Here is an 18,815-nt window from a genome sequence, read left to right as displayed (position 1 = left end):
AACGGCTACCAAACTTTATTAAAACAAACAAATGGAAATGTCACACAAACACAAAACACAAGGAATCCTTTTCCCCCACACGGTCCACCCCCCCTCCCAGAGTTGACCGCCAGCCTAGGGTCACCCCGTTCCCGGGGGAACCAGAACCGCAGACACAAGTCTAAAGCCAGGAACCCCCTTTCAAACCCGAAAGTGTTCCTCAGCCACCTTGTGGACCTTCCACCCAGTTTGTCACAACCAGCAGGGATGCCCTGCGGTCCTCAAATCTAAGATGGAACCCCCGGTGAGTTTGGCGTTAAATAACTGGTTCTATGGGAGCTCTACAAGCCCCTGTAGCTGCTCTTTTAAGATCTGTCCGGCGTGGGAGCGGGTGTGGGGGGCGCAACATTTTGTCTGTGTGAGTATAGGAGGGCGCTAGGACGGGGTGGGTGTACAGCAGAGATCCCGTCGTATTGTTTATTTATAGTTATTTACAGAACATGGGCGCCCGAGCCCCTTCTCCTCCAGCTGGTCTCCTCTCGACGAGGGGGCGGAGGGAGTGGCTAGTGGATCCGGGTCAGCTCCTCCACGATCTTGATCACCTCGTCCACGGTGGCCTCCCTCTTCATCCCGCTGCCGTCGTCGATCTGAAACGGGGTTTTTTTTTTTTTTTTTAACAGTTAGAACACGCCCCCCGCCCCGCCCCGTCCCGTCCCGTCCCGTCCCCTCGTCTCCCGTTGGCTGTGCGGGACCGTGGCTGGCGGGGGGGGGGGCCCTCTCACCTGCAGACTGCTCACCACCTCCTGCATCTTGGCCCGGCCCAGGTCCAGGAAGCTCTCGATCAGGTCCCCGTCGATGAAGCCCGTCGCCTGCTCGGTCTTCCGCTCCGTGTGGAAGGACCTCCAGGTGGGCAGAGGGTCAAGGAACCAACCGCAGAGCCACGGCGGGCGCTCCCGAACCGCGCCAACGTAGGCTACCACCGGGTTAAACCCCACATTCCCAAACCAATCGGCAAAGGCTACTTAACCCATTTAAAATCTACACTCCCAAATCATACACAAATGTCTCAGCGATTAAAACACTGACCACAGGAACTGAGGAAAGCAGAGGACACACGGAGTGCATCGACTGACCGACGGCACAGACCCAGCTGTATAAATGGATACAATGTAAAAATGCTATGTAAAAGTTGTGTAAGTCGCTCTGGATAAGAGCGTCTGCTAAATGCCTGTAATGTAATGTAATGACCCACAGTGGTACCGGGAAGGATATAAGCTGTGCTCGATCTTGCCCACGCTCTTGATAACTTTATTGAGTCTGTTCTGCAGGTCCATCAGCAGGCTGTACCAGCCCTCTGACAGCGAAGTCACCAGACCTGGGGGGGGGGGGGAAGAAAGATGGGTCACTGCAAGGGGGCGGAGCCACCGCTGTGAAGTCCAGCATAGCCTCGGGCTGCACCTGGGAATAAACCTGCCCTAGCAAAAACCCGACCTGGCACCGTGAACCGCTCTGCAACGCAACGGGACTGCTAATCGCAGACAGGCCACAGACCATCTCCACACTCGCAAGGATAGGACTATCCCTTATATACTTTCTAATCATTTTACAAAAAAGAAAACCCATAATTTATATACATTTCATATATGAGCGCATTCCACGTTTCATAATTTCATTATAAATCCGTCATTATAATAATCCAATTAGCAGATCCTCTGATAATCATTTTATAAATAGACATAGCCTTTTCATCATGTTTTATAAATAAGCAAATCCATATTTAATAACCCATTCATAATTACACAACTCGTCTATAATTCATCATTATAAGGATAAGCTTAGCCCCGTCACGTTTCCTAATCCTTTTATAGATAACACGCTGTTATCGCGTGCGGAACGTGCAGATTCATCCCGAGTGCTTGTCCCCCTCCCGTTCCCCTTCTCGTTCCCCCCCCCCGTCCCCTCACCGATCATGCCGTTGACGGTCCCGAACAGCACGGAGCCCTGGGTGGGGGTGGAGCTCTCCCCCAGGTTCTGGAGGACGAGGGACCCGTGGGAGAACACGTTGACGAACTCCCCCAGGTGGAACACGCCCACCTCCTGCAGGTGCTGCCGCTCCTCGTCCGTGGTCGCCGCGCTGCGGGGGGGGGGGGGGGGGGGCGGGGTACAGGTTTCAGGCAAGCGAATTGGCAACTGGACTTCAAGAAGTCATTATATGACCGCACGTATCTGTACACCCCTTGGTCTAAGGGTTGTTTTTCATGGTTTGGGCTAGGCCCCTTAGTTCCAGTGAAGGCAAAATCTTAATGCTACAGCATACAATCACATTCTAGACGGTTCTCTGCTTCCCTGTTTCAGCATGACATTGCTCCCAGGCACACAGCGAGGTCCATATAGAAATGGTTTTGTCGAGTAGGGCTGTCAAAACTTGACTGGCCTGCACAGAGCTCTGACCTCAACCCCATCCGACATCAACTGGAAAGCCGGCTGCGAGCCAGGCCTAAATCGCCCAATCAGTCCCTGACCTCACTAATGCTCTTCTGGCCGAATGGAAGAAAATCCCTGCAGCAATGCTCCAACATCGAGCATAAAGCCTTCCCGAAAGAGTGGAGGTTGTCATAGCAGCAAAGGGAGAACCAAAGCCAAATGAATGCCCATGATTTTGACTTCAGATGCTGGACGTCAGGGGTGTCCGCATACTTTTGGCCGTACAGCGAAGGACGCGCGTCACAGCCCGATCGCGTGCCGACCCGGCGACGGACGTGAGGCGGGAGGACGGGAGGCACGGACCTGTCTTTCTGGCACACGAACAGGTTGAAGGCGTTCTCCGCGCCGAGGAAGTTGTCGTCGTCCAGTATCTCCACGGCGCTCATCCAGTTGGGGTTGAAGTCGCGCGCAATCTGAAGGGTTACATGGTAAATGGTAAATGGACTGCATTTATATAGCGCTTTTATCCAAAGCGCTTTACAATTGATGCCAGAGCAGTTAGGGGTTAGGTGTCTTGCTCAAGGACACTTCGACACGCCCAGGGCGGGGTTTGAACCGGCAACCCTCCGACTGCCAGACAATCGGTCTTACCTCCTGAGCTATGTGCCCGGTTACGACGGACCGTCACTGACGGGTCATTTCTCACAGACACAGACGCATCATCACTGACACATTACTACTTCGACAGATATCACTGGCAAGTGATTACACAATTACTTGCCAGTCGATTGTTCCTGAAAGATCATCGCGCATAATTACTAACACCAATCACTACCAACTTGTCGGAACTCACTTGAGGGACAATTACTGCCAATGATCATTACTCATACATATAAATAGGACACCAATAATTACTGAAGGGTCCTTACTCATACAGATAATTACTGAAACCAATCATTACCCGCAGGTAATTTCTCCTACAGATATTTACTGATGCAGGTTGTAATCCAGGTAACTAAATCGATGCCAACGCATGAATTCCCTGCAGTCCAGCACCAGCTATCTTCAGAGGGAAGTTTCTCTCTTTTATGCTAATCAGTGGACGTGAGCCTGCAGGATACATCGAATTGAGCTTTATTTATTTATTTATTTATTTTGTTGCCATTTTTCTCCCATTTTCTCCCAATTTTAGTTGTTACACCAATTCCCCGTGTGTATCACGGTCCTGGTCGATGCGCTATCCTCTGTCGGTCTGGGAAGGGTGTAGACTACCACATGCCAGCCTCTGATACATGTGGAGTCGCAAGCCGCTTCTTTTCACCTGACAGCAAGGAGTTTCAGCGGGAGAGCGTAGCGCGTGCGGAGGTTCACGCTATCTCCCCCAGATCCCCTCCCCGCTGAACAGGTGCCCCGACCAACCAGTAGGAGTCACTAGTGCAACGATCCGGACTCATACCCTCACCGGCCTCCCACCCGCGAACACTGCCAACTGTGTTCGTAGGAACGTCTGACCAAGCCGGAAGTACCGCTGCTGAGGATTGAACTCGGGTCTCTGCAGTGTTAGGCGAGTGCTTTTACCTCTACACTACCCAGACGGCCCTTCATTTTTTAAAGCGTGATAAAAATAATTGTCGCCATGGGGCATTACTGCATCCGCAATCTTTTTTCTTCCCCCCCCAATTATACCTGATGCAAACTAACGTCAGAAGCAATGTGAAATGCTATCGGGGAAAAAAACATCACTGACATCTATTGGGTGTTGATAAGACAGCCAATCAGCAGCAAGGTCGTACAGCTGTGATTGTTTTTCCCCCCTCCAATCACTCGGAAGCTGCAATGCCTTGTTGCTGACTGGCGGTCTTATCAACATTCATTCATTGAATATGAGCGATTTCTTCTCTCCGCAAGCATTTCACTCTGCTTGGATGCCGACTTCTGCTTCAGGTAAGTGGCTGCAATCGATACTCAAGGGCAATCGATAGCTTTCATTCTGCGCTACATCATTCTCCTTAACTAGGCTAAATGCTAACTAACGGCTCCCTCGTTCCCCTCCCCGCTCTCTCCCGTGTGCCCGCCTGTCCCTCACCTCCTCGAAGTTTCCCTCCATGGGCTTGTAGGCCAGCAGCAGCACAGACCTCATCAGGTCCCCCACCAGGATGAAGTCTCCCTTCGTCTTCAGGTAGAGCGCCATGATGTTGTTGTAGTGGTTGCACTCCGTCCTCAGCTCCTTCTCAGCTGTCCACTCATACAGGCGCACCTGAAACGCACACGCTCAGCTCGTACAAGTGTAGCTCAAACACACACACTACACTCATACAAGTGTAGCTCAAACGCACGCTCAACTCATACAAGTGTAGCTCAAACACACACACTGCACTCATACAGCTGTACCTGAAACAAACACACTGCATTCATACAGGTGTACCCAAAACACACACGCTCAACTCATAAAAGTGTAGCTCAAACACACACACTGCACTCATACAGGTGTAGCTCAAATGCACGCTCAACTCATACAAGTGTAGCTCAAACACACACACTGCACTCATACAGCTGTACCTGAAACAAACACACTGCACTCATACAGGTGTACCCAAAACGCACATGCTCAACTCATACAAGTGTAGCTGAAACACACACACTGCACTCATACAGCTGTACCTGAAACAAACACACTGCACTCATACAGGTGTACCCAAAAAACACACGCTCAACTCATACAGGTGTACCTTGATAGGTTCCCAGTTTTATTTAGTATACATATATATATTATATATAGTGTATTGTGTTTCCGTTTCTGCCATTACTGTGTCTGTAGTTTGCATGCCTCTGTGTCTAGCCCCTCTGTAGTGTGTCTCAGTATAACACCTCTAGTGTCTGCGGCAAGGATGTCACATTCCTATGCTAAATGGCTGCGAGGGTTCCCAGGAAGGGACAGGACCATTTGTCTCCGGCGCGCTACTTAACTCAACCTTTTGATATGTATGACTGCAAACTGTATATCCAGACACCACACAGCGTGATCGGCAGAGATTCTCTCAGCGCAGCACCCAAATGTGCTGGGTCTGTCTCTCCCTTGCGCACTGAATTAAACATCAAATCCTCTGAGGAAACTTTGTCAGCGTGTTCTTCATCGTCCTGCATTTGACTCCACGAATAAGGGCAAAAATATCCTAACAACCTGAAACACACAGACTGCACTCATACAGGCACACCTGAAACACACACACTGCACTCATACAGGTGTACCTGAAACAATACACACAACTGCACTCCTAAAAGAGTAAACTTCTTGCAGCTTACAAACACACAAATGAACAGACACAGGTTGGTACTCACAGTACTGTTGATACTAGCCAGCAGCTTGCCATTGAACTCCACCATGGAGTACACCGCTCCCTTAACCTCCTTCTCAGCCACTGTCTGCAGCTTCCCTGTTCAGAGTGCCATTTCACAGACAGTCAGTACCGAATAACAGCCCAACACCAGAGCCCAAAAACTGCCATAAACACCCAACTAACACCCTAATTAGAACCCAAAAATAGACCCCAGCAATTACACCCCATTAAAATCCAACACCTTCACTGTTCAGCAGATGCCCTGATCCAGAGCAACTTACAATGCAAACACCAGTGCAAAAATCAGGGATCAGCGAAGAGCACTAATTCCCCAGAACGGGGAAAAATATAATCCCAACAGGGAGAGTACATGTGTAACACCACATTAGAGCCCAACAATTACACATCAGTGCCACACAACATCAATTTTAAATGGTCACTCCCCCCCTCCCCCCTCACCATCAGTGTAGTGGAAGACGATGATGCGGCCCTGCTTCGGCTCCGCCTCCTCGGGGTACACCATCGCCGTGCCAACAACGAAGTACACAGAGGGGTCCCGGCCCAGACGACAGGACACCATGCTGAGAGCGTACTCGCTCTGCAGGAACTGGTGAGCGTGGAGCACTGAGGGCGAGAGACAAACGCATCAAGCAGAGAGAGAGAGAGAGAGAGAGAGAGCACCGGACACCATGCTGAGAGCGTACTCGCTCTGCAGGAACTGGTGAGCGTGGAGCACTGAGGGCGAGAGACAAACGCATCAAACAGAGAGAGAGAGAGAGAGAGAGAGAGAGAGAGAGAGCACTGGAGGAAGAGCAGAGGTCACACGTACAGAAGGAAAACAGAAAAACCCGAAACAGAGAAAACAGCAGAATGAGAGAGAGAGAGCACCGGAGGAAGAGCAGAGGTCAGGTACCGAAGGAAAACACAAAAACGGAGAGGAAAAAGCAGAAAAATGAAAGACGGACAGAGACAGAACACATCAGAGAGAAAGAGAAGGTGAAAGAACACGTCAGATAGAAACAGAAACGGAGAGGGAGACGCAGGGAGAGACAGAGAGCAAAAGAGGGACAGAGGGGGGCACAGAACCAGAGAGAATGAGAGAACAGATCTTTGTGAGAAAGACGGATGACAGAGGAATATAGCTCAGATCTGAGTCAGTGACAGTAACGTGTAACTTCTTAGCAATGCTACACAAGATCCTCAGAGTTAAGACTGTGACTGGTCACCTAAATAAGAATTACACAAGAAACAGGACATGTAATTATGCTTTAGAGACCCTTACTACCACTGATATAAAAAGGCAAGAGTTACACGGAAATGTGTCACTTCCTACTTGAAAAAATTCTGGAAAAACTTGTCGCTGCTGGTAAAGAATACAAAGTTAGAATGATGGGTGAGAAAAAACAAAAAAAACAAGACCGTTTCAAAATCTAGTATACGGCTGGACCTCTCCGGCCGACCAATGGTGTAACGTCATGACTCGGCCGACCAATGGTGTAACGTCATCACTCACTCACTCAGTCATTCATTCAGGCACAGACATTTGCGTTTGTAGGGCTGGCCCCGCTGTTGCGGTCCAGCCAAAAAGATAAAAGTGAACCGCTCAGAGGAAGAGACACTCCATCAGAGTTGTTTTGGGCACCGTCAATTTAACTCCACCTCCCCCCCGCCCCGGTACTGAGGGGGACCGGGCCATTACCTTCGAAGGTGTGCTGGTCCACCACGAGCAGGCTGTGGACCTCCACCTCCTCCCCAAAGGAGGTCTCGTGGGGGGAGGTGCTGCTGGGGAAGAGCTTACTGGAGCTGACGCTGCTGGAGAGAGCCTGGAGGAGAGGGAGGGAGGGAGGGAGAGAAGAGCGAGAGAGAGAGAGAGAGAAGCCGTTTCAGTCCCATTTTTATTTCCTCCACAGAAACCACTTCATTCCCACACATTCATGTAGAACCCAAATCTAGACAAATGGACCACTCAGTTCACCAGTTTAGCTGGACAACTACCCAGGTCGTTCTAGGGCAGCATAGTTACTTATCACTCGTTTGCATTTTAAATGCATTGTTGGCTGTTGATAAAGTGTTTTGTAGGGTAATCCAGTTATTTGCTGGTTTTTATAGCACATAAATCCCTGTAAGCATGATAAATTGGGATAGTCCAATTTTGTTATGGGTCATTAAAAACATATACATAAATAAATATAGAAATAGATTCATTTAACCTTTTATTTTCGCCATTGTATTTCTACCTATTCAGGCAGAAGGTAAAATTGTTGCGCTCAGTCAACAGACGTTGCTATAGGTGCGTACAGTCAAAAATCTCGGTATTAGAGAAGTGTCGTAAGTGCATAAAAGTACATAAAGGAACAGACTCGGATGTCCAGCAAAAATAATATATTTCATATAAGTTAAAGGTGCGAAGGCCAGATTAGCTTAATGCTGTCATCGGTGCTCAGTGTACCCATTCATGTACCATAACAATTAAGGGGGGACGTGGGAGGGGGGGGAAACACAATCAGCAGATACCAGCCTCCCTGCTTGGATAAACATTGGCCTTGAGAAATCCATACTGTTTCGATCTTAACTGTGGAGACTTGCGCATCGCTGCTAAACAAAAGATAGTTCCTAACCAATGAAAAACACATCATCAGTTCACTCCAATAAAATAAAATAATACTATTTTTGATTTGTCCTCCCCCCCCCCCAATCGCAGGACACAGTTTCACAAAGTTTCCATGGGCAAAATTGGAAAATGAGCCCCTCAGCCTGACTGTAGTAATTCAGCTTCTCAGCCTGACTGTAGAGATTCAGCTTCTCAGCCTGACTGGAGAGATTCAGCTTCTCAGCCTGACTGTAAATATTCAGCTTCTCAGCCTGACTGTAGAGATTCAGCTTCTCAGCCTGACTGTAGAGATTCAGCTTCTCAGCCTGATGGTAGAGATTCAGCCCCTCAGCCTGACCGTAGAGATTCAGTCCCTCAGCCTGACTGTAGAGATTCAGTCCCTCAGCCTGACTGTAGAGATTCAGCCCCTCAGCCTGACTGTAGAGATTCAGTCCCTCAGCCTGACTGTAGAGATTCAGTCCATCAGCCTGACTGTAGAGATTCAGTCCCTCAGCCTGACTGTAGAGATTCAGTCCATCAGCCTGACTGTAGAGATTCAGTCCATCAGCCTGACTGTAGAGATTCAGCTTCTCAGCCTGACTGTAGAGATTCAGTCCCTCAGCTTGACTGTAGAGATTCAGCTATTGCTGGGAGGGAGAGAAGGATGGACGGACAGACGGACAGACAGAACCTGTGTGCTATTGCTGGAACAGACAGACAGACAGACAGACAGACAGTACCTGCGTGCTCGCACTGGGACGGACGGCAGCGGTGGCTCCGCTGGCGTCCTGCATCTCCACCCGGCTGGACAGCACCCCGAAACACTGAGACATCTCCTGATAACAGATTCTCCTGACAGAGAAGAAGGGCGACATCGCCGTCAGTTTGACCCATCAGTACAGAAGCAATTCTCCCCAAAAAAAAAAAAAAAAAAAAAAAAAAAAAAAATTTAAATCAAAATTAGCATTTAAAAAAAACAAAACAATATATAAACGTGTATGCATGGGTGGATAGATCACATTTTTTAAGGAGGAAAAAAAACTATAAATACTGCCAAAATTAGAAAACGAGGCACGTTTACTGAAACAAAAAATAAACAAAGAAATAAACCCAAAGTGGCAAAGTCAAATGTTCTTCATATAAAGACAGAGAACAAAGCAGAACAGCTCTTTGTATCCCGGGAAGAGGGGTTTTTAATGTAGCTGATCTGTTGGAAGCAAACGCCGTTTGCTCCATATTAACGACTTGATGCAAATCAGCTAACCGCGCGACCACGCCCAAACAGTTCGCGACGACAAAAACGAGTCGCGTTTTCAGCTGCGAAACGCGACAGTTTGGTCATCAGACCAGCCGTCATCGTCATGTCGTTTTTCTTTGTTGTTGAGAGCTGTACGGCCAAGTTTCAGGGTCTATCCAGCTTTAGTCGGCATTCGAGGCTGCGACTCGTCTCGGCTGTCTGGGCACGTTCACTTCAGATCCTGCCGAACGTTTATCTCCAAACGCGCGCAGGGCGAAAAGCCCTTGTTCTTCTCACGGCTCTCTGCGCGATCGAGCAAGCGTCGATTTCACTCGTATTAATTTAAAAGTCGCCTGCCGTTCTTTTTTTTTTTTTTTTTTTTTTTTACAAGGGATTCATTTTAATGTGCCCACCAAAGAATGGCGTAATAATAAGTATCACTGACCCATAGACAAGACTGGATAAATGAACGGCCGACAGACTTCAATATTTCTTAGAACAACTTAACTCGGTTCATAGAATTGTAACAGTTTCAAATGAATGCTTTTTAGTCACAGTTATTAGAATTGCAGAAATATTTCTCTCGATACAATATCCAGCTAAATATTCTAGCAGGAAGCAAATTAAAGGGGGGGCAATTCAATGTCATCTTTGTTCTTGAGCAATTCTAGCACGCCTGTGATGACAAATAATTTGGGCAGCCTTGAATACACAAAATATCAGTGGTGCCTTCCTTTTGCAACTGTAACAGCTGCCATGGTAACTGACACATTTACACACCACATCACATATTGACTGCACCACGTTACTGACAGGTATTAGCTCATCTTAGCAAATTCATGCTTAATTTGTTTGGTAATTTGTAATCATCTTTGAATCGGACATACATTGTGTCGAGTCCTTTTCTCATAAAAAAAAATGTAGAAAGCGCAATCTAAAAATGCCTGACCAAGTGAGTACACAGTGTTGCAAGTGCGTAGTGACTTGTGGGAAATGCAGTCCAACCCTTTTGTGGATTCCCCCCTGCATGTTCATTTCCAAGCGGAGCTTCTCTTATAGCAGTGATACTCACCTGGGAGATTCGTACAGAGGGACAGTGCGAATGTGCAATTTCTGGATCTCATCGATGGTTCCAATGGTCAGTGTGCTGTTATTGGCCAGGGCCAGACTATGAACAAGGAGACACCACAATTAAAAGACAGACAGACAGACAAACACGTGGTTGGAAATGAGCACCTGCCACCACCCAAAGACCGGTAAATTTAATCTGTTGCTGGTAAGTCTGTCTAGTCTACCAGCCATTTTGGCAGGTAACCACCCATCACTGGGAGTTCCCATTCCATTCCAAATATCTAGCTGTCCGGTAAAACCGAAATTGGCTGGTAAATTCCGAGATGCGCCAGGCACTGTGGCCAGTAGATGGAAAAAATTAGCTCCACGTCCTGGACACAACACACAAAAAAACTAAAGAGAACTGCCGGCACCCAGATAACCTTTCCATTAAGCCTCAAACTTCTCCAGTAACGTTTTCAAAAATCGTGCTACAATGAGATAAAAGCACCATTTAACCTGGCGCAATACTAAATGATGCATCGAGTCCCCAAGCTTGCATTCATGTTCTTGGACACACTCACCTGTCGGGGTAGCCCTCGGAGTTGAGGGGGCACATGTAGTTGACCTCCTTGAGGTTGACGTTGGAGAAGACCAGCTTGTGGTTGCTGGAGTATATGACGGTGGGCCGGTCGGAGCAGGCGAAGACGTTGGAGGTGGACAGGGAGCGGAACGTGCGCAGGACCGTCGGCTGCGTCCCCAGGGTGACCTTCTTGCGCTCGCTGAGGACACCTGGCACCGGACCCAACCTCAGTATTAGAACGCACCAATCGCTGGTAACGTAACATCCTGTTATCACCCTGGATTACCTCACACAGCACTCGATAGTATCCTAATAACATCCCATTACAGCAGAGTTATCTGACACAGCCGACACCATGCATTAAATTGTTGTACGTTTAGTAGGTGCTCTTTTTCAGAGAAGCTTTCAGTGTAATATACGCATGTTCACCAAGTTATGTGAGGAACAGTGACCTGAAGCTCGATCACCGACCTGTCTGAACCACAATCACCGACCTGTCTGAAGCTCCATTACTGACCTGTCTGAAGCTCTATCACTGACATGTCTGTAGCTCCATCACTGACCTGTCTGTAGCTCCATTACTGACCAGTCTGAAGCTCTATCACTGACCTGTCTGAACCACAATCACCCACCTGTCTGAAGCTCCATTACTGACCTATCTGAAGCTCTATCACTGACCTGTCTGTAGCTCCATCACTGACCTGTCTGTAGCTCTATCACTGACCTGTCTGTAGCTCTATCACTGACCTGTCTGTAGCTCTATCACTGACCTGTCTGAAGCTCTATCACTGACCTGTCTGAAGCTCCATTACTGACCTGTCTGAAGCTCGATCACTGACCTGTCTGAAGCTCTATCACTGACCTGTCTGAAGCTCTATCACTGACCTGTCTGAAGGTCTATCACTGACCTGTCTGAACCACGATCACCGACCTGTCTGAAGCTCCAATACTGACCCGTCTGAAGCTCTATCACTGACCTGTCTGAAGCTCTATCACTGACCTGTCTGAAGGTCCATCACTGACCTGCCTGAAGCTGTGTCACTGACCTGTCTGAAGGTCTAGGCCAAAGTAGAAGAGCGCTCCATCTCCCAGGGCGCAGAGCAGGTAGTGGCTTCCCTCGAACGTGGTCATCAGGATGGAGCGGGGGATGATTTCTGAAGCACAGAAAAAGAGGGAGGAAATGATGCTCTGCTTCTTTCAGCCATTTTCAGGCTTTAAGGCAAGATCCATGGGCCATTAAAGTATAACAGTGTCCGTAATCTGTTCTCTGCCCAGCCAGCAGCCGTGTGAATTACCTCTCAACTTCTCCAGCGGTCTTCCGAATACAGATACACCTGCCTCTCTTCTACCCATTTCCCTGCCTCCATTCAACAATATGAATGTCCCTCATTGCCTATTCTAGTGGCTCCCAACCCTGCTCCTGGAGATCCACCCTCCTGTAGGTTGTCGCGCCAACTAACAGTCACACCTCATGAAACACCCAGAGATTTCATTGAGCTGCTAAGTACAATCAGGTGTGCCAAATTAGGGCTTAAATTAAAACCTACAGGATGGATGGTGGATCTCGAGAACAGGGTTGGGACCCCACTGCACTGTTCACATTCCCTCTCACTCAAATCCATCTTTTTCCCTTCGTTCACCAACCTTCATAATCAAATCCAAATGTAAAGTTACATGCAATTCAGACCTGGGTCCAATACGTATTTGTTTTGAATTCAAATACACTTCGGTGCTCTACTGATCTTGCCTGGTGTAACTGAGCCTGCCAATATGACCAGAAGGCGGGGTTTACACTTTTTGAGAGTATTTCATTGGTTCCAATACACCAGACAAGATCAGTAAAGCGCAGGAAAGTATTTGAATCCAAAACAAATACGTATTTGACCCAGGTCTGATACTTTACAAATAGACCAATGCAGCCCTGAAATGTCCTTCAAGTGCAGCTGAACAGACAGGCATTAGAGAAAATGGCACATTCAGGATCATTCACATTTGACTTTCCACCCCTGGTCTGTCAATCCCCTCCGTCCCCTCCCCTCCTCCGCTCACCTCCTCCCAGCATCTCCTTGTGCAGGGCGGAGAAGGAGGGCAGTTTGAGGATGCGGGCGGAGATGTCCGTCCACAGGCCCACGGCGCACAGGGGCGACTCCCCGCCCTCCCCGAGGGGCGTGATGTCCAGGCAGGCCACCTCGTGCTCCATCTCCGTGAAGCTGAAACGGGACAGTGACCGATCAGACCTCAGCTGCTCGCTCTCCACGGGCCAATCGGGGCGCAGGGGGGCACAGCATCCAATCATTTTTTTTCCCCGAATCCGAATAACGAGCAACAGGTAGAAGAAATATCTGTTCCATCGCATTACAGTATTCGGATTTGGATACATCCCTAGTATGTGTAAGTACCTGATCTGTTTGAGCTCTCCTCTGTGTAACCTGTGAGTGTGTTTGTGAGTATACTGCATGTATGTTAGGTGTGTAAGTACCTGATCTGTTTGAGCTCTCCTCTGTGTAACCTGTGAGTGTGTTTGTGAGTATACTGCATGTATGTTAGGTGTGTAAGTACCTGACCTGTTTGAGGTCTCCTCTGTGTAACCTGTGAGTGTGTTTGTGAGTATACTGCATGTACGTTAGGTGTGTAAGTACCTGATCTGTTTGAGCTCTCCTCTGTGTAACCTGTGAGTGTGTTTGTGAGCATACTGCATGTACGTTAGGTGTGTAAGTACCTGATCTGTTTGAGCTCTCCTCTGTGTAACCTGTGAGTGTGTTTGTGAGCATACTGCATGTACGTTAGGTGTGTAAGTACCTGATCTGTTTGAGCTCTCCTCTGTGTAACCTGTGAGTGTGTTTGTGAGTATACTGCATGTCGTTAGGTGTGTAAGTACCTGATCTGTTTGAGCTCTCCTCTATGTATCCTTTGAGTGTGTTTGTGAGTATACTGCATGTATGTTAGGTGTGTAAGTACCTGATCTGTTTGAGCTCTCCTCTGTGTAACCTGTGAGTGTGTTTGTGAGCATACTGCATGTACGTTAGGTGTGTAAGTACCTGATCTGTTTGAGCTCTCCTCTGTGTAACCTGTGAGTGTGTTTGTGAGTATACTGCATGTTGTTAGGTCTGTAAGTACCTGATCTGTTTGAGCTCTCCTCTATGTATCCTGTGAGTGTGTTTGTGAGTATACTGCATGTCGTTAGGTGTGTAAGTACCTGATCTGTTTGAGCTCTCCTCTGTGCATCCGGTATGTTAGTGAGTGTGTACTGTATGTACGTTAGGTGTGTAAGTACCTGATCTGTTTGAGGTCTCCTCTGTGTATCCTGTGAGTGTGTTTGTGAGCATACTGCATGTACTATGTTAGGTGTGTAAGTACCTGACCTGTTTGAGCTCTCCTCTATGTATCCTTTGAGTGTGTTTGTGAATATACTGCATGTACGTTAGGTGTGTAAGTACCTGACCTGTTTGAGGTCTCCTCTACGTATCCTGTGAGTGTGTTTGTGAGCATACTGCATGTATTATGTTAGGTGTGTAAGTACCTGATCTGTTTGAGCTCTCCCCTGTGTATCCTGTGAGTGTGTTTGTGAGCATACTTCATGTACGTTAGGTGTGTAAGTACCTGATCTGTTTGAGGTCTCCTCTATGTATCCTTTGAGTGTGTTTGTGAGTATACTGCATGTACGTTAGGTGTGTAAGTACCTGATCTGTTTGAGCTCTCCTCGGTGGATCTCCAGGTAGTACAGCACGCGGCCCACAGCCAGGACCACCTGTGTGGAGTTGCAGGCGGCGACGCTGATGTTCCTCCCCTGCGGCTCCTTCCACTCGCTCACCAGCGCTTTGGTCTCCTGCATCACCAGCCGCACCGAGCCGGAGGTGATCTGCGCAGACGAATAACCGACCCTTTAAACAGGGCGATCTCCACTCGCCAGCCCTCTAACTGGCCCTTTAACACAATTTACTGACCCTTTAACCAGCCCTTTAACACAATTTACTGACCCTTTAACCAGGGCCGCCCCTTTAACCAGGACCACCCTTTTAACCAGCCCTTTAACACAATTTACTGACCCTTTAACCAGGGCCGCCCCTTTAACCAGGACCACCCTTTAGAGACAATTTACTGACCCTTTAACCAGGACCACCCCTTTAACCAGGGCCGCCCCTTTAAGCAGGACCGCCCCTTTAACACCACCTAGGGCTCATTTAATCAGGACCATCTTTAAAAACCACAACTTTAAGCAGGGACTGCTTCAGCACACAGAGTGATCAACGATAAACACTGTCGTCACCCACTATTCTCCACCATTACACCACACAGCCACAGTACTGCGATCATATCGCAGGAAAACACCCTTCCCCCAAATGTCATTTAGCCATTTTACCCAGTCATCTTTACCACCGAGCTACCTTTCCCAATCTTACGAGCTAGTTATCCACACACAAATGTTCACAAGAATAATCGAGGGGAACAGCTACCACTGTACTCCACAGTTCTGGGTGAATTCGTCATTGGCCTTTCTTCCCTTCTGTTTGCCTGAGGCATTGATTTAAAGTGCAAACACATGGTTACTACAACTCGGTGCTCAACAATACCGTCGGGTGTTTGACCTGGAATTTGTCCTTTAATACCATTAACATGTCGACAATCAAAACCTGACCAGGGAAATGTCCCTGAACATTCCTCCTGATGAATGTGGTTGACCTAGTGGTGTACCTGTGTGTGAATGGGCTCCTTACCTGGATGAGCTGCTGGTGAGTCACGTTGCCGCAGTAGAAGGTCTGCTGGTTGTCCACAAACCCAGGCAGCTCCGTCTCCTCCACTTCCTCACCGCTGAGCATCAGCACCCTGAGAACAAGCAGAGGCCAGCAAACGCGTGAAGAAAAATTATCTGGACCCTTCCTGAAATCTAACTCGACCTTACACTAAGACCCAGTTTAGAACTGACACCAAAACCGTGTTTCCACCAAAATTACCCGGAACTTTTAGTCCCAGGAACTACTTTTCAAGGAACTAAAAGGTTCCTTCAGCCCATGGTTGTCTGCGTTTCCACCGGGTCTAAAGTCCCGCGAAGATTAGGCAAATTAGCCCACTGACGTATGAAAAAGCGACGTTGTCGTCATCTGTCCTATGATTTCTTCTGTAACCCCATACTACCACCGAAGTAGCCTACATTATTTTCTAATAACCGGGACAGCCCGGAGGGGTTTATTCCACTCATATACAACGGGCTACCAACAATGACTGTATATGGTTACTTTTGTATTTATTGATTTTTATCAATTTAATCACCTGGAATTGAAATATTCTTCAGCAGCCGTTTGGGCATATTTTACCGTTGTCAAGCAAAAATGTTGTTGGTAGTTGAACTTGGACCGTTGTTATGCAACAAATAGTATATAACAGGCCAATAGTCAGATTGTTACTGTTTTATATATCCTCTCAAACACATTCATTATGTTTTTATGCGAACATTCGCTTTCATGTCTTGACATCCGAAGCGACAGAATGCATTCACATTTCCAATATAACTGGCAACAACAGCAGAAAACATGCACACGTTGTAAACAATTTGCTGTTTGATTACTTTCTCATCGTAAATTCCATATAGGCTAATCGCAAAATGACACTTGCGTGAAAATTTAAATTAGTAGTGGTACAGCCACCGTTTGCTTTCCTTCGAAGTTACTGCTAGCCGAGCAGCGAAGTGTGCCCTCCAGATGCGAACCATGCACCATAAATTAGTCCATAGTCTTCCTGGTCTTTTCGTGAAATTGAAGAATGGCAGTAAAATGGAGTAAAATTACGGCAGTCTGAAAAAGCTAAAGGGACGATTACTAGAATTAACCTGTTATTTTACCCTGACAAAAAGTGCGGAAGGTGATTTCCAGTTTGCTTTTACTGTATCACCAATGTTAATTACGCAGAACTACCGCATACCTCACATAACTGTATCAAACGTTTTGAGTCAATTACAACGGGCTAACAAAGAAAATCCGGAAGAAAATATTCAGCAACCGAATTAATCCGTTTGAATGTTTTGGTAGCCTACGTAATATGCTGTCCCAGCACGAATGCTTAGCATTTTATAAAATGAATACTAAAGCAAGAAAAGAACAGAAGAGCACACGTTATAATTCCAAGACGTTGGCAGGCTATAACCAAAAGTAGGCTACTGCGCCGCATAACATACAAGTTTGATTTGAAGTTATGAAAATAAATTGGTTTGCGGCTGCATATTTTCAAACATGGCGGTTGAAAATAAATACAAAAAAATGCTGCGAGTACTCGACCAATCAGAAATGTTCAGCGCTGCAAGCTCCACCCAAAAGGTTCCTGTACTTTCGGAAAGTACTACCCCCCGAGCAGGAACTTTTTGGGTGGTAAAATAAAGCCCCAGGAACTAAATTTAGACCCTAGTTCCTGCGGTGGAAACGCACTGAGTTCCTCAAAAGGTTCCTAGTTCCGGGGTAAAGTTCCTGCGGTGGAAACGCGGCTCAAGACCCAGTTTAGAACTGACAGCAAGACCCAGTTTAGAACTGACAGCAAGACCCAGTTTAGAACTGACACTGATACCCAGTTTAGAACTGACACCAAGACCCAGTTTAGAACTGACACCAAGACCCGGTTTAGAACTGACACCAAGACCCAGTTTAGAACTGACACTGAGACCCAGTTTAGAACTGACACTAAGACCCAGTTTAGAACTGACACCAAGACCCAGTTTAGAACTGACACTGATACCCAGTTTAGAACTGACACCAACACCCCGTTTAGAACTGACACCAAGACCCAGTTTAGAACTGAGAGCAAGACCCGGTTTAGAACTGACACCAAGACCCAGTTTAGAACTGACACCAAGACCCAGTTTAGAACTGACACTGGTACCCCTTTTCCACCAAGGCATTTCGAGGGCCGTTTCAGAGTCGGTGCCTTATCGCGAACTAGTCCTTCGCTTTTTGACAGCAAAAGAACCGGCTCTCGGCCGGGAAAACTGGTTCCAAAGCGGCACCAACACTTGGCTGGTCTAGAACCAAGAACCGCTTACGTTAGGGGCTAGGGGCTGGGGGCGGGATTATCGTGACCAACCAAGGCCAACTAAAACTTTGTGACCGCCAGGTAGAGAGAACACCTATTATCGACCACCTTCGTTTGACAGACAGGAAAACGTAAACTGATTTGCAACTATAGATAAAATAGGCGACATATCGGCAACAACCTGTACCTAGTTATGTAGGAAAAAATGTCCTTGTTATGCTCCAGTGGTAATTTTTTCAGTACTTCCGCGATTTTTTTCTGTGCCGGCAAATAAGTCAGAGGAGGTCCAGTGCTAGCTTTTGGTTGCTAAGGGGGGGTGTAACGACCACCCCATATAAATGAATGGAACTTGACATAAATTTGCTAGCATACTGTTTAAGTGTCCTGTCTTGCGTATTTGAGGTTAATATGAGAAAGGGTGGTCGCTATCAGTACGTCTAGGAATCCGTACATATTCACTGTTGTAACCCGCAGGACACAAAATAGTTGTTAGGATAGCACTTTGAAAATATGAAGCAACGTCTGCGCCATTGGATTTAATGGGTCGCGATGAGACAATTCCGAGCGTGTTGCTTGTCTTAAAGTTGATATAGTAAATAA

General features: G+C 47.4%; 1 protein-coding gene across 2 annotated transcripts in view; it reads right to left on the bottom strand.

The window, feature by feature from the left end:
* The window catches only part of ddb1 (damage-specific DNA binding protein 1), a 33,116-nt gene continuing 14,301 nt past the window's right edge, over positions 1-18,815 (bottom strand). Inside the window, exons 12-27 of one of the 2 annotated variants that reach the window (XM_064312120.1) lie at positions 15,917-16,025; positions 14,882-15,060; positions 13,251-13,411; positions 12,248-12,355; positions 11,203-11,410; positions 10,641-10,736; positions 9,072-9,183; positions 7,441-7,564; positions 6,201-6,365; positions 5,743-5,837; positions 4,490-4,660; positions 2,767-2,876; positions 1,944-2,113; positions 1,252-1,354; positions 762-885; positions 1-626 (exon numbers count right to left, since the gene is read on the bottom strand). In XM_064312120.1, coding sequence (XP_064168190.1) covers positions 543-626; positions 762-885; positions 1,252-1,354; positions 1,944-2,113; positions 2,767-2,876; positions 4,490-4,660; positions 5,743-5,837; positions 6,201-6,365; positions 7,441-7,564; positions 9,072-9,183; positions 10,641-10,736; positions 11,203-11,410; positions 12,248-12,355; positions 13,251-13,411; positions 14,882-15,060; positions 15,917-16,025 — 2,119 coding nt within the window. In that variant the 3' untranslated portion in view covers positions 1-542. Of the gene's footprint in view, positions 627-761; positions 886-1,037; positions 1,130-1,231; positions 1,355-1,943; positions 2,114-2,766; positions 2,877-4,489; positions 4,661-5,742; positions 5,838-6,200; positions 6,366-7,440; positions 7,565-9,071; positions 9,184-10,640; positions 10,737-11,202; positions 11,411-12,247; positions 12,356-13,250; positions 13,412-14,881; positions 15,061-15,916; positions 16,026-18,815 lie in introns of those variants that run through there. The other variant, XM_064312121.1, reaches the window with a different exon arrangement.

Source organism: Anguilla rostrata, chromosome 16 (assembly GCF_018555375.3).
Source record: "Anguilla rostrata isolate EN2019 chromosome 16, ASM1855537v3, whole genome shotgun sequence".
NCBI classification, from domain to species: Eukaryota; Metazoa; Chordata; class Actinopteri; order Anguilliformes; family Anguillidae; genus Anguilla; species Anguilla rostrata.
This window is presented reverse-complemented; position numbering and strand designations above follow the sequence as displayed.